Source organism: Odocoileus virginianus, chromosome 10 (assembly GCF_023699985.2).
Source record: "Odocoileus virginianus isolate 20LAN1187 ecotype Illinois chromosome 10, Ovbor_1.2, whole genome shotgun sequence".
Lineage (NCBI taxonomy): Eukaryota > Metazoa > Chordata > Mammalia > Artiodactyla > Cervidae > Odocoileus > Odocoileus virginianus.
The window spans coordinates 28,996,582-29,013,408 of NC_069683.1; the positions used below are offsets into that span (position 1 = coordinate 28,996,582).

Below are 16,827 nucleotides of genomic sequence, written 5' to 3' on the forward strand. Positions count from 1 at the left end.
AGATTGCATTATCTGTATTCATCCGTCTTTGAATTTGATGACTGTCTTCTTTCAGCTCAGATTTATTTTGAGTCCTCTTGAATGTTTAATTTCAGAATACAATTTTCATTTGGTTCTTTTTATAATTTCTGTTTATTGATATTCTCTATTTGATAAGTAATTATCATCTTACTTTCATTTAGTTCTTTAAATATGGTTTCCTTTATTTTAAAAAATATTTCTAATAGGTGCTTTGAAATATTTATCTGTTGATTCTAATATCTAAGTCTCCTTGGAGACAGCATCTTTAGTCTCCTTTTATCCCCCCATAAATGGGTCGTCCCAGTGTCTTTGCATGTTTTATGATATTTTTGGTTGAAAAATTATGTTGTAGATAATATAATGTAGCAACTCTTGATTCAGATCCTTCCACCACTAAGGGATGGGAGGGCTGTTGCATTTGTTTTTTTAACCCCTCTTTTTTGGTTTCTTTAGTACATGCTCAGGCTACTTCATAGTGCCTGTCTTTGTATGTGTGACTGCTGATGTCTCTTTTTTTAACCATGAACATTTATTTATTTATTTAACATACAAGTAGTTTATTCTGGTCATATATTTATTTAAAGAAAGTTTCTGTGAAAGGAGTTTCTTTCTTTCTTTCGTAATCTTTATGTATTTGACTGTGCTGGGTCTTAGTTGCCACACATGGGATCTTCAGTCTTCCTTGTAGCATGTGGGTTCTTTTAGTTACAGCAATCAGGATCTTTAACAGCATGCAAACTCTTAGTTGTGGCATGTGAGATCTAATTCCCTAACCAAGGGATCAAACCCAGGCTCCCTGCATTGGGAGCATGGAGTCTTAGCCACTGGACCACTAGGGAAGTCCCTATGGTCATATTTTTTAAAATATTGTTTTAATTTTTAAACTCGGCTTCCTGAAGATCACCCCTGGGTCAGTATAGATTAGTGGTCAACAATGACTGGCTTCAATCCTAGGCCAGGAAATCTTCCACCCTTTGTTGATGGATTTGTTTGTTGATGAGAGAATGCATTCAAAGTTCAGGCAATTTTTGCAGTTTTGCTCCAGCCTTTACTTTCAATGTGTTCAAGGCCTTATATTCACATTGGGTCTATAGATACCTAGAACTGCTCCAGTTTCTTCTTAGCATGTATGAAACCTTACACATCACCAGGGAGCCCATAGTGGTCTCATCTTTTGTTCCCTAGAACTCCCTTTAAAATTTCTGGCTTATCTGCAAGCCTGTTGCCTGCCCTAACTAGTATTACGACCTTAAGCCAGCTGCAGTAGTGGCCTTCCTGGATAGTTTACTATTGTTCCCCAGATTGTCCCTCTATTGTTTTTGACACTGGGCACTATCCAGAGAAAATTTTCTACACTCAGCGTCAAATTAAATCATTCCGCTCTGGCAAGTCATCCTTCTGGCCTGGCCTGATGGAATTATTCCAGGGAGTTGGGGGCAGAGGGTCGGAGCAGCTTGAGCTGAAAATGTCACAGATTCTCACTGTTCTTGATATGGTTCAGTAATTCTTCTTATATAAACATTTCTCAGTTTGATGTATGCCTTTGGTTAATTTTCAGAGGCCCAAATAGTTGTTTTTGACATTTTCCTTCAGTTTTATTGTTGCTTTTAGGGAAGAGGGTTTGCTTAGCAATTTAGGTATTCTAGAAGTTCCACCTCTGCACTTAAAAGTTCCATTACTTTTGGCATGTTTATTTTTACTTAACTTATAAAATTCCCTAACTAGATCATAGCCTCCTTTGGACAGACACTATATCTATTTTTTTTTTTTAACAGTATCTATCCTAATATACATTAAACCTGTAAGCTTTAATTTCTTTTTCTGTCAAATGAAATTAATAATCCTTGTGTTGCTTACTTCAAAGGATCAAGTGAGATAGTGATTAAAATCTCATTGTAAACTAGATCTTCCTTAACTTACAATGAGGTTACATCCCAATAAACCCATTTTAAGTTGAAAATGCGTTTAATGCACCTAACCTACCAAACATCGTGGGTTAGCCTAGCCCACTTTAAACATGCTCAGAACACAATAGCCTACAGTTGAGCAAAATCATCTAACACAAAACTATTTTGTGATGTTGAATATCTCATATAATTTATTAAATACTATATTTTAAGTGAAAAACAGAATGGTTATATGGATACAGAATGGTTGCACATGTAAATTGGTTGTTTACCATTGACTGACTGGGAGCTGTAGCGTATTGCTGTTGCTGCCAAATATCATGAGAGAGGTTTGTGCTGCATACACTAGCCCAGGAGAAGTAAAATTCAGAATTCAGAGGATGTTCCTACTGAATGCATATTACTTTGGTACCATTGTAAAGTTGAAAAATCTTATCCGAACTCTCATAATTTGGGGACTCTGTATAAGCTTTAAAACCTCATATAGGTAGTTTGTAAACTACTAAACACTGCAACCTATTGTGCATATGGTACTTGTAAGTGTTCACTCTTCACGCCTGAAATTTTTCTTGTCATTTTGTGCTCGTAGATTTTTCTATTGATTTGAAAGAGATTGTTCAGGTATTTTTGAGGGCAGCAGCAGCAGGCTATTTGTCAAACAGTCTGGGGATGAAGTCCAGCTCCACGAGGAGGGAAGTCTTTAGCACCTCTGTCTGTTTTTGTTAGTCATCATTCTGCCACCCAGCTCACCATTGCTTGTACTACCCAAGATGAGTTATCAGTAGAGGCTTCTCTGAATATTGGAAGTAAATGCTGGAGAGATGTGAAGCCAAGTTGTTGACTGAAATATGCCAAAAAGTGCCAAACACCTTGAAACTATTCCAGAGTTGTTTTTTGAAGGAGGCATGAAGGATGGTCCATTATGTATTCAACTACTATGCATTTAGTAACCATTATATACTAGGTAATATTTTGGGTATTGGGGATACAAGAAAATAATAAACAGAATCCTTGTCCTTATGGAACTTACAACTCTAATGAGGGAAAGAATAAACAGATAGACAAGAAAGGATATCGGGTAATGATTGGGGTCGGTAGGAAAAGTAAAACAGAAATTGGGGACAGAGAATAACAGTAGGAGTTATTTTTAGATAGGTTGGCTAAGGAATTAACTTTGGACAAGGTGACATTCGTGCAGAGATCTGAATGAAGTGAGGGAGTATGTCATTTGAATATATGGGGAAGGTCATTTTAGGTGTGAGAAAGAGCAAGTGCAAAGGCCCTGAGGCATAAGCATATATGTGTGTGCTCATATGCATATGTGTGCATATATGTGCTCATATATATGAGCAAGAATGTCATTGTGATTGGAGTGTAGAAATCAAGAGGTAGTAGTAGGAGTTGCAACCAGAGTGCGGGGCATGTGAACCCAGATCATATAAGGCCTCGCAGACCTTACAGGGGCTTCCAGGTGGCGCTAGTGGTAAAGAACCTGCCTGCCAATGCAGGAGACGTAAGAGACATGGGAAGGATCCCTGGGTGGATCCCTGGGTAGGGAGGATCCCAATTGGATATTCTGGAGGAGGGGCATGGCAACCCACTCCAGTATTCTTGCATGGAGAATCACATGGACAGAGGAGCCTGGTGGGCTACAGTCCATAGGGTTGCAGAGTTGGGCATGACTGAAGCATGTAAGGACTTTGGATTTTATCCTGAATAAGATGGGAAGCTATTGCAGAGTTGTGTTTGCTGACACAAGTAATGTAGACTTACTGTGGTTCAACCCCAGGGAGCAGGGGCAACTCCATACTCAGCTCTAGAGAGAGAGCTATATGGGACTTACACCTCAGGCACTTATCCTACTTATCTTACTTAAAAAGTGAAATCAGGTTGGATTGATAGCATGTGGCAGCTAATATCCTGTATAGCTGGCAGGAATAGAAGTCAGGCAGTCAGTGCCTTTATTTTCTCCTAACTGCCTATGTGTGTCCAGCAAGGACCCAGTAGGTAGATTTGAATTTGAATCCTATGGTGGGATCTCTCAGGGGCTATTAGTATCATAATAAAGACACCATTGCCAAATCCAAGGTCATAAAGATTTTGCTATCTTTTCTTTTTTCTTCTAAGAGTTTTATCTTTTTAGTGGTCTCATTTAGGTCTTTGATTTGGGGTGCTAGTTAGTCTAACCTGGTCCTTTACTTACTTTGTGACCTCGGACTGTTCATTTCCTATTTCTCAGCCTCATTTTTTTCATCTTCTTACAGTAAAAGTTGGTATTTGAGTATACAAAACAACAACAGAAAACAGATTAGAGTGCCACAGTTAGGATTTATGGGGAGGGTATTGACCCCAAAGATAGAGAACTTTTGGGGATGGTGAAAATACTTTATATCCTAATTGTGGTAGTGTTTGTACAACTATATACGTTTTTCAGAGCTCATAGAACTATATACCTAAAAGGAGTAAATTTTACTACATGTAAATTGTACCTCAATAAACCTAGCTTTAAAAAAATACCTACAACAACTCTGTTAAGTATGTGTTATTCTTTCCCATTTTGAGTCTAGAGGGAACTGAGGCGCAGGAAAGTTAGTGGACTTGCCTGTGGTCCCACATTTGGTATGTGGCAGTTCCAGAATTTGAACCTAAATCTGCCTGATAATAGAGCTTGTGATCTTCCTACTCATTTTTAGCCTGTCCCTGAAACTACTAGTGTGTGGATTCTGTTGTAAAAGGCTGACCTTCCCTTGAAAGCCAGGAACTCTGTCTGCCTGTCATATTCTTATTCCACATTTTGAACCCCTGGCAGGTCTCATTTCTGCCAGTCATTAGTTGAGATTGGAGTCCATGCTGTTGTGGAGTGCTACTCAGGCATGGTTTCCTTCTGAGGCTGTGGCTCTCGTTTTTGAGCAGCAGGAGACCAGTTTCAAAACTGATGAATTTCTTTGGTTATGAAGAACAATTTCAAACTTTGTCCAATCAGCAACACAGAGTAGCTTCTCAGTAGGAGAGTGCTCAGATATTTATAGGACCCGTTGTGCTGCTTAGCAGTCTTCCTTACCCTGGCTTATTTAACAGAGAACCCGTTGGGTAGAAGAGAGATCCAAGGCTATTACTATCATTATTTACATCTGCATTCCACTTTGTAGTTTGCAATGTATTTTAACATCTGTGAACTCTCTTAGCACCTTGCCAGGAGAGTGCTTATATTTAGAGAGAGAATGTACTTGACTGTGGACTTTCCAGATGGTGCAGTGGTAAAGAATCTGCTTGCTGATGCAGGAGATGTGGATTTGATTCCTGGGTTGGGAAAATTCCCTGGAGAAGGAAATGGCAACCCACTCCAACATTCTTACCTGGTAAATGCCATGGACGGAGAAGCCTGGTGGTCTACAGTCTGTATCACAAAGAGTCGGACACAACAGCACACAGGCACGTTCTTGGCAGTATTCTTGGATAACTCTGGCTGCAAGCATGTTTTTTTCTTAATTTGTGCCCGAATGTGTATATTTCTTATAACTTTCGTCAGGTTTTCTAGTTTCAGTTTGTCAACTGGTGATAGTTTAATCTAGCCTGTTGCCCTGGGGTGATTTGCCAGGGCTGCACATTGGGTACATTTCAAAAAGTTCTGTCATCTGAATTTGACCAATGGCATTTTCTTTTTTACCTGTTTGCCCACCTTCCTCTCTTTGGGAACCCATCTTTCCTCCACGTCTCATTCCACAACCCTGGACAGGCTAATTAATCTCAGAGCAATTGTCATCAAGCCAGCTGTTGACTTTAACAGCTTGTCTTCAGCATTTGACTTGTTTCCTATCCTGAGGTGCTATGGAAGAAGTTAATGACCTAAAAAATTGCCTTTCTATCATGTGAGCCTAGTTAGGAGGAAATAGCTTGATTTTTATGAAGTGTAAATAATATATTTGGAGACACGTCTTCAAACATATGTTGGGCTCTGTGTCAGAGTTGGTTCCCTAAACAAGGTGGGACAAATTGGCTGGCTAATAGAGCTTAATATTCCATTAATCAAAATGGAGAATGTGCTTCATTAAGGTAATTAACAGAGCACTTGTGCAGGTGATACTTATTGCACACAAATTTCCAAGTTTATTTCTTTCCCTTGAATAAATTTTGAAAGAGACCTTGGCTGTATTTCCTTGTTTGCATTAAAATGGTCAATGGCAATAAATTCCCATTTTCCCCCAAAACTGCTAGTAACTAGTATCTTGTCTTCTGTAAGTGCAAAGGGTGGATAGCACACTTGCTGCTCTTCTTCCAGCAGTCTCTGTGCTTATTACCAGGTGCTGGGGCTCCCCTGGTGAGCAGTAGAAGTGCATCCTTTCCCAGCTCATAGACAGGCATCCTTAGAATTAGAAAAGACTGCAGAGAACCTGAAGTAATTGATTTTATGTCAGGACATTGAAGCCCAGAGAGGGGAAGAGACTTGGCCAGTGCCAAACAGTACGCTCATGGTAGCTGATTTAGGGGATAGTGGGACTAGTACTGAACTGAGAATCACAAGGCTGGAGCTGACATAGGCCAATTGTGTCACTTCTCTGCCTCTCAGCATCTTCATGTGTACAGTAGGAAGACTCTGGCAAAGGGCCAAGTACAAACAATCGGCTTTTTTAAGTCCTCCTTCTGTTATACTGCGTTGCTTCTCTGTGTCGCTTGAAGATTATAGATCAGAAGCTGATGTCAGGGAGAATGAACAATCAATAATCGATGCTGGTTTTTTGTTTGTTTTTCTGTAGGATTCTCACTTGTCCACAATGAACCCTGTTTATAGCCCCGTGCAGCCTGGGGCTCCTTATGGCAACCCGAAGAACATGGCCTACACAGGTGAGTGGTGTGAGAATGACTCTGAGTTTGAGAAGTGGTGGTTAAGGACCCTACCACATAAGGTGCTGAATGACTTTTGGCATACGACACCTCCAAAAGCCCATGTAAAGCTTGGAAACTTGTAGAAGGGAGACATGTCTGGAGTTTAGTGGAGATAAAAATGATGTTAAGACCATGGATTATTGAACTGCCACTAGGGGAAAGGAAGGGAGGTAACATTTATTTATTACTGAGTAGCATAGGCCTAGTCATGTACTGGGCACTTTTACATATCGTGTTTAACTTTTATCTTAATTATACATGGTGCAGCTTATTATCACCATTTCACAGATGAGAAAAATACAGTTGCAGTGAAGTCACAAAACAAAATTAGGTGTTTGAACCAGGTCTGCTGATTCTGAAGGCTGATCTCTTTCCTGATTGCATACCACACTGTTTCCTATTGCACTGCCTTTGTGAATGTTGTCCCTCTGTCTGGAATGCCATTGTCTCCTGACAGCTTCACCCTATCCTTTAACATCTCTTTGAGCTCAGACACTACTTTTCCAAGGGGGATTCTCTCCCTTACCTGGCCTTGGGCAAGTTTTGTAACCTTCCAGGGCCTAGGTGTTCTCATTATAAAATGAGAGCAATAGTGTTACCATGTTTCATGGGCTGCTACAGGATTAAATGAGCAGTGTGAGGCACTCATCATATAGCATGTGGTACCAAGTAAATACTTAATAGTGGTTATTATTTACAAATAACTAAGAATGGGCAGGATGTATCATAATGGAAGTAAATGAGAAAATACATATACATTATGAGCCTTAAAAAATAATAATGAAAATAAATCCAAGGTGAAGATAATAGTATGAATGAACACCTGGAGGTAAGGAAGTATGGTCAAGGTACAGTCTACTTGAGATTAGCTGGACTAAAGAGTAGAAAAGGGGGAAAATGGGAAATGGAGCTTAGAAAGTAGAGTAATAATGGTCATGGTGGCAGAATCAGAGATGGGAGATTAGAGAATTTCACCGTGGAAGGGAGAGAGGGTGTGTGGAGCGTACTGGTTCCTCTTTATAAGTTTGCGCTTTACTGTGTATGCTGTGTAGCCTCCTAGATTGAGAATAGAGGGATCTCTGAGAACTTTTTGTCTGGTTGTTCCCAATTTTTGTTCTATTAGGACATTGTGGGGTATGGGGCTTCAAAAATCCTCAAATATTTGATATGATTTTTGAAAAATATTTAGAACTATTTTTATAAAACCTGCATACACACAAGATGATCAGTGTGTGCTAACACATTTGCAGCTATTTATGCTTGTGAATCAGAATTTTCTGAATGCTTTGCAACCCAAATAATATTTAGGAATATATTGAGCCTGATGTGACTAAGCTGTCATCATTAATTTTCAATTTCACATGTTTGTGTTTATCACAACAGCTTTATTATCCTTACTTAACTCCAATAGTAAATATATTCTGTTTGGGCTTCTATAGTATGTTTATTCTAATACCGTTAATATCAGTAACCAGGATCCATTTGGCAGTATCCTATGCCCCACTAGCTCAGGAAGCATGTTGCTTTTTCTCTTCCTTGTTCAGAATATTCCAGCAACCTAAGTCCTTTGCCACAGTGGACCGAGCTGCTTTTGTAGGCAGAGCCGGGGGCGGGGGTGGGGAATCCTTAGGGTTTCATGTGATCCTGGCTGCCTTCATTCTTACTGAGTTGCTAAACCTGAGAAAGAAATAGTTGCATTTATCTGTTGATTTGCACAAAGATTAGCAGTATAACATATTGATAAATGTGTTTCAACTGAATGAACAACAAGCAAGTTCAAATCCCAGCTTTTTCAGATAATAACTAGATGACTTTGGACAAATCACTTAACCTCCCTAAATTTGAATTTCTCTTGTAAATTGGGATAAGACTATTTCATAGGATAGTTGTGAGAATTAAATGAGATAATTAGTACTCTGCAGGGAGAGAGGGAGGATTGTCTTTGTTTCTACTAATCACCAAGGATTATCATCAGTCTGGAACTATGTTTTTATTTTTCTGCTGGAATTCTAAGACTGCACAGATGGTATAAACTCCATATAAGTAGAATACATTCAAAGTTCGCACAGGCCAAGGTTTCAGTTCTTAAGGAAACTTTCTTTTTTAACCTAAGCTTCCAATTTCCTCTCTACTTTTCAGACTTTTTTTTTTAAACTGATGGATGACTTCTCTAAATTCCCAGCTTTATACAGGGGAGCTTGAGTTTCAGCTGTTGACTTCTCCAGGGCCCAGAGCCTCATCTCCCATCCTCCCCCATAGCTATGAAAAACAGGCTCTTTGATTGCCTAGACCAAAAAACCTTCGCAGAGCATCCCAATATCAGCTCACTCTGAGAATTCCTGATTTTTAATTTCCTTTTCATTTTTTGACCTCAGGAGATTTCTTCTCTTTCTTAAAATCTCAAGCCTGCCTATATTTGTTATATAACATAAAATGTTTGTTATACTTTTTATCCAGCTTTTCTAGGTGTTATGGAGTAGGCAGATTTTCAAGTTATCTTTTCTTCTAAATTGCAAGAAATAAAGATCCAAGTGAGGTAACCTGTAAAACAGATGTCAAATACAATGCATTAGAGTAAACATTCGCTATTATTGTTAGTAAAAATAATGGTTATATTAAAGAGTGTTAATTACCATTTGGCAAGTACATACTAGGTACTTCATTAATTATAATCTTGCTAATCATAAACTCCATAGTACTCTTCTTTTAAGTTAAAGTAACTGATAGTTTAATTCATGTTGTATTACTTGGCCAGTATATATATAGCTTCTGAAGGATGAGGAGAGGTCTTTATGATTTCAAAGTGACAATGCTTTCTGTTATAGCAAGCTGATTTGTCTTAAAATATGTGCTTCTTTTACTGCTTCCAATGATAAGCTAGGGGAAAGGATTGTCTTTTCAGTTTCTAGGAGTAGGGAACCTCAAGTTTGAGGAGCAAGCAGCTAGCTCCTCATAGCAGTTTAGGGTAGGCTCGGAGTGGGGGCAGTTTAAGTGGAGAGTCAAGTCCATTGTGGTATTGTCTGCTTCAGAGATAACAGGGTGGTGGCTACAGGGAATAGAGAAGTTGGAAAAATTCTTTATTTGAAATTCCCTTTGGGATTGCGCCCAAGCCTCTGGCTGCTTGGGCCGCTCGCCGCGGAGGGAAAAGGCGCGCTGCATCCGGGGAGAGTGTGCCCAAGCCTCTGGCTGCCTGAGCCTCTCGCCGCGGAGGGAAAAGGCGCGCCGCACCCGGGGAGAGTGCGCCAAGCCTCTGGCTGCCTGAACCGCTCAGGCCGGGAAGGCACAAAACGCAGGCACAACCGAATCCGCGCTTTTGTGGAGTACCCGAAAACTGGAACCGCACTCAACGCAGGGCCCGCTCCATATAGAGCAGCCGGGAGCCTGAGCAGTGTAGACGGCGAAAGCACAGACACCCTTGAGCGGTGCAAACCCAGTGTGGCCGGAACACGGTGAGTGCTATCCACACAGAGCGGTATCTGTCTGCAGCGCCCCGCCCTCCCCGTAGCAGGACTGAACTGAACTAGCGAACCTAAATAAGAGATCACCTCCGCCTGCCTGTGTCAGGGCAGAAATTAGACACCAAAGAGACGGCAAACAGAAGCCAAATAAACAAAGGGAACCGCTTCAGAAAGGACTGGTGCAACAGATTAAAATCCCTGAAGGTAACACCAACTACACGGGAAGGGGCCTACAGATATCGAGAAGTGTAAGCTGGAAAGAGGAGCTATCTAAAATTGAACTGATCCTACGCTGACCGCAACAACTCCAGAGAAATTCCTAGATATATATGTACATATATATTTTTTAATTAAAAAAAATTTTTTTTATCTTTCTTTTTTTTTATTTTTTATTTTTTCTCTTTCATTTTCTTTTATAATTCCCTATTACTCCCCCATTACTCCTCAACTTTCATTTTCATATATTTTTACGATTTTTTTAATTAGGGAAAAAAATTTTTTTTTCTTTTTTTTTCTTTTTCTTGTTTTTCTCTCCTATTTCCTTTTAAAGTCCTCTAATACTCCTCTATTATTCCTTAACTTTCATTTTCATTTCACTATAACCTTGCCCAAAAAAAAAAAAGAGAGAGAGAGAAACCCTATTTTTAAACCAAACTTCATATACAGTTCTAAATTTTTTTGTGTGTTTTTGTTTTTAAATATTGTATTTCAAAGAGTCTAACCTCTACACTAGATTTTCAATCTTTGTCTTTCAGTAGTATGTGATATAAATTTTGGTCATTTAAGAATCCAATATTCAGTTCCCATTTCTATTCAGGAGTGTGGTGATACTCTCCCACTTTTGACTCTCTGTTTTCTACCTCAGAACACCTCTATTTCCTCCATTCCCCTTCTCTTCCCAATCCAACTCTGTGAATCTTTGTGGGTGTCTTGGCTACGGAGAACACTTTGGGAACAGATAACTGCGTAGATCTGTCTCTCTCCTCTTGAGTCCCCTTTTTCTCCTCCTGCTCACCTCTATCTCCTTCCTCCCTCTCCTATTCTTCATGTAACTCTGTGAACCTCTCTGGTTGTCTCTCACGGTGGAGAATCTTTTCACCATTAACCTAGAAGTTTTATTATCAGTGCTGTATAGTTGGAGAAGTCTTGAGACTATTGGAAGAATAAAACTGAAATCCAGAGGCAGGAGACTTGAGCCCAAATCCTGAGAAAACCAGAAAACTCCTGACTACACGGAACATTAAGGAATAAGAGACCATCCAAAAGCTTCCATACCTACACCGAAACCAACCACCTCCCAAGAGCCAATAAGCTCCAGTACAAGACATACCACGCAAATTCTTTAGCAACGCAGGAACATAGACCTGAGTGTCAACATACAGGCTCTCCAAAGTCACACCTAACACAGAGACCCATCGCAAAACTCATTACTGGACACTCCATTGCACTCCAGAGAGAAGAAATCCAATTCCACGCACCAGAACGCTGACACAAGCTTCCCTAACCAGGAAACCTTGACAAACCAATCGTCCAACCCCACCCACTGGGTGAAACCTCCACAATAAAAAGAAACCTCAGACCACAAGAATACAGAAAGCCCACTCCAGACACAGCAATCTAAACAAGATGAAAAGGCAGAGAAATACCCAACAGCTAAAGGAACATGAAAAAAGGCCACCAAGTCAAACAAAAGAGGAGGAAATAGGGAATCTACCTGAAAAAGAATTTAGAATAATGATAATAAAAATGATCCAAAATCTTGAAAACAAAATGGAGTTACAAATAAATAGCCTGGAGACAAAGATTGAGAAGATGCAAGAAATGTTTAACAAGGACCTAGAAGAAATAAAAAAAAGTCAATTAAAAATTAATAATGAAATAAATGAGATCAAAAACACTCTGGAGGGAACCATGAGTAGAATAACAGAGACAGAAGATAGGATAAGTGAGTTAGAAGATAAAATGGTGGAAATAAATGAAGCAGAGAGGAAAAAAGAAAGAAAAGAAATGAGGACAACCTCAGGGACCTCTGGGACAATGTGAAACGCCCCAACATTCGAATCATAGGAGTCCCAGAAGAAGAAGACAAAAAGAAAGGCCATGAGAAGATACTCGAGGAGATAATAGCTGAAAACTTCCCTAAAATGGGGAAGGAAATAGCCAACCAAGTCCAAGAAACCCAGAGAGTCCCAAACAGGATAAACCCAAGGCGAAACACCCCAAGACACATATTAATCAAATTAACAAAGATCAAACACAAAGAACAAATATTAAAAGCTGCAAGGGAGAAACAACAAATAACACACAAAGGGATTCCCATAAGGATAACAGCTGATCTATCAATAGAAACCCTTCAGGCCAGAAGGGAATGGCAGGACATACTTAAAGTAATGAAAGAGAATAACCTACAACCTAGATTACTCTACCCAGCAAGGATCTCATTCAGATATGAAGGAGAACTCAAAAGCTTTACAGACAAGCAAAAGCTGAGAGAATTCACCACCACCAAACCAGCTCTTCAACAAATACTAAAGGATCTTCTCTAGACAGGAAACGCAGAAAGGTGGTATAAAAGTGAAGCCCAAACAACAAAATAAATGGCAACGGGACCATACCTATCAATAATTACCTTAAATGTAAATGGGTTGAATGCCCCAACCAAAAGACAAAGGCTGGCTGAATGGATACAAAAGCAAGACCCCTATATATGCTGTCTACAAGAGACCCACCTCAAAGCAAGGGACACATACAGACTAAAAGTGAAGGGCTGGAAAAAAATATTCCACGCAAACGGAGACCAAAAGAAAGCAGGAGTCGCAATACTCATATCAGATAAAATAGACTTTCAAATTAAGTCTGTGAAAAGAGACAAAGATGGACACTACATAATGATCAAAGGATCAATCCAAGAAGAAGATATAACAATTATAAATATATATGCACCCAACATAGGAGCACCACAATATGTAAGGCAAACACTAACGAGTATGAAAGAGGAAATTAATAGTAACACAATAATAGTAGGAGACTTTAATACCCCACTCACAACTATGGATAGATCAACTAAACAGAAAATGAACAAGGAAACACAAACTTTAACGGACACAATGGACCAGCTAGACCTAATTGACACCTATAGGACGTTTCACCCCAAAACAATCAACCTCACCTTTTTCTCAAGTGCACACGGAACCTTCTCCAGAATAGATCACATCCTGGGCCATAAATCTAGTCGTGGTAAATTCAAAAAGATTGAAATCATTCCAGTCATCTTTTCTGACCACAGTGCAGTAAGATTAGATCTCAATTACAGGAAAAAAATTACTAAAAATTCAAACATATGGAGGCTAAACAACACGCTTCTGAATAACCAACAAATCATAGAAGAAATCAAAAAAGAAATCAAAATATGCATAGAAATGAATGAAAATGATAACACAACAACCCAAAACCTATGGGACACTGTAAAAGCAGTGCTAAGGGGAAGATTCATAGCATTACAGGCCTACCTCAAGAAACGAGAAAAAAGTCAAATAAATAACCTAACTCTACACCTAAAGCAACTAGAGGAGGAAGAAATGAAGAACCCCAAGGTTAGTAGAAGGAAAGAAATCTTAAAAATTAGGGCAGAAATAAATGCAAAAGAAACTAAAGAGATCATAGCAAAAATTAACAAAGCTAAAAGCTGGTTTTTTGAAAAAATAAACAAAATTGACAAACCATTAGCAAGACTCATTAAGAAACAAAGGGAGAAGAACCAAATTAACAAAATTAGAAATGAAGATGGAGAGATCACAACAGACAACACTGAAATACAAAGGATCATAAGAGACTACTACCAGCAGCTCTATGCCAATAAAATGGACAACTTGGAAGAAATGGACAAGTTCTTAGAGAAGTATAACTTTCCAAAACTGAACCAGGAAGAAATAGAAGATCTTAACAAACCCATCACAAGCAAGGAAATTGAAACTGTAATCAGAAATCTTCCAGCAAACAAAAGCCCAGGACCAGATGGCTTCACAGCTGAATTCTACCAAAAATTTAGAGAAGAGTTAACACCTATCTTACTCAAACTCTTCCAGAAAATTGCAGAAGAAGGTAAACTTCCAAACTCATTCTATGAGGCCACCATCATCCTAATACCAAAACCAGACAAAGACGCCACAAAAAAAGAAAACTACAGGCCAATATCACTGATGAACATAGATGCAAAAATCCTTAACAAAATTCTAGCAAACAGAATCCAACAACATATTAAAAAAATCATTCATCATGACCAAGTGGGCTTTATCCCAGGAATGCAAGGATTCTTTAATATCCACAAATCAATCAATGTAATACACCACATTAACAAATTGAAAGATAAAAACCATATGATTATCTCAATAGATGCAGAAAAAGCCTTTGACAAAATTCAACATCCATTTATGATTAAAACTCTCCAGAAAGCAGGAATAGAAGGAACATACCTCAACATAATAAAAGCTATATATGACAAACCCACAGCAAGCATCACCCTCAATGGTGAAAAATTGAAAGCATTTCCCCTGAAATCAGGAACAAGACAAGGGTGCCCACTCTCACCACTACTATTCAACATAGTTTTGGAAGTTTTGGCCACAGCAATCAGGGCAGAAAAAGAAGTAAAAGGAATCCAGATAGGAAAAGAAGAAATGAAACTCTCTCTGTTTGCAGATGACATGATCCTCTACATAGAAAACCCTAAAGACTCTACCAGAAAATTACTAGAGCTAATCAATGAATACAGTAAAGTTGCAGGATATAAAATTAACACACAGAAATCTCTTGCATTCCTATACACTAACAATGAGAAAACAGAAAGAGAAATTAAGGAAACAATACCATTCACCATTGCAACAAAAAGAATAAAATACTTAGGAGTATATCTACCTAAAGAAACAAAAGACCTATACATAGAAAACTATAAAACACTGATGAAAGAAATCAAAGAGGACACAAACAGATGGAGAAATATACCGTGTTCATGGATTGGAAGAATCAATATTGTCAAAATGGCTATACTACCCAAAGCAATCTATAGATTCAATGCAATCCCTATCAAACTACCAACGGTATTTTTCACAGAACTAGAACAAATAATTTCACAATTTGTATGGAAATACAAAAACCTCAAATAGCCAAAGTAATCCTGAGAAAGAAGAATGGAACTGGAGGAATCAATCTGCCTGACTTCAGACTCTACTACAAAGCCACAGTCATCAAGACAGTATGGTACTGGCACAAAGACAGAAATATAGATCAATGGAACAGAATAGAAAGCCCAGAGATAAGTCCACGAACCTATGGTCACCTTATCTTCGACAAAGGAGGCAAGGATATACAATGGAAAAAAGATAACCTCTTTAACAAGTGGTGCTGGGAAAACTGGTCAACCACCTGTAAAAGAATGAAACTAGAACACTTTCTAACACCATACACAAAAATAAACTCAAAATGGGTTAAAGATCTAAATGTAAGACCAGAAACTATAAAACTCCTAGAGGAGAACATAGGCAAAACACTCTCCGACATAAATCACAGCAGGATCCTCTATGACCCAGAATTTTAGAAATAAAAGCAAAAATAAACAAATGGGACCTAATGAAACTTAAAAGCTTTTGCACAACAAAGGAAACTATAAGCAAGGTGAAAAGACAGCCCTCAGATTGGGAGAAAATAATAGCAAACGAAGCAACAGACAAAGGATTAATCTCAAAAATATACAAGCAACTCCTCCAGCTCAACTCCAAAAAAAATAAATGACCCAATCAAAAAATAGGCCAAAGAATTCAACAGACATTTCTCCAAGGAAGACATACAGATGGCTAACAAACACATGAAAAGATGCTCAACATCACTCATTATCAGAGAAATGCAAATCAAAACCACAATGAGGTACCATTATACACCAGTCAGGATGGCTGCTATCCAAAAGTCCACAAGCAATAAATGCTGGAGAGGGTGTGGTGAAAAGGGAACCCTCTTACACTGTTGGTGGGAATGCAAATTAGTACATCCACTATGGAAAACAGTGTGGAGATTTCTTAAAAAGCTGGAAATAGAACTGCCATATGACCCAGCAATCCCACTTCTGGGCATACACACCAAGGAAACCAGATCTGAAAGAGACACGTGCACCCCAATGTTCATCGCAGCACTGTTTATAATAGCCAGGACATGGAAGCAACCCAGATGCCCATCAGCAGACAAATGGATGAGGAAGCTGTGGTACATATACACCATGGAATATTACTCAGCCATTAAAAAGAATTCATTTGAATCAGTTCTAATTAGATGGATGAAACTGGAGCCCATTATACAGAGCGAAGTAAGCCAGAAAGATAAAGACCATTACAGTATACTAACACATATATATGGAATTTAGGAAGATGGTAACGATAACCCTATATGCAAAACAGAAAAAGAGACTCAGATGTGTAGAACAGACTTGTGGACTCTGGGAGAAGGCGAGGGTGGGAAGTTTCAAGAGAACAGCATTGAAACATGTATATTATCTAGGGTGAAACAGATCA

The 16,827-nt window shown here is 38.9% G+C and overlaps 1 protein-coding gene across 4 annotated transcripts in view; it reads left to right on the plus strand.

Moving 5' to 3' along the window:
* The window catches only part of FAM168A (family with sequence similarity 168 member A), a 218,767-nt gene that overhangs the window by 135,494 nt on the left and 66,446 nt on the right, over positions 1–16,827 (plus strand). For all 4 annotated transcript variants that reach the window (XM_070473278.1, XM_070473279.1, XM_020902765.2 and 1 more), the window contains exon 2: positions 6,683–6,770. In XM_070473278.1, coding sequence (XP_070329379.1) covers positions 6,701–6,770 — 70 coding nt within the window. In that variant the 5' untranslated portion in view covers positions 6,683–6,700. The remainder of the gene's footprint in view (positions 1–6,682; positions 6,771–16,827) is intronic.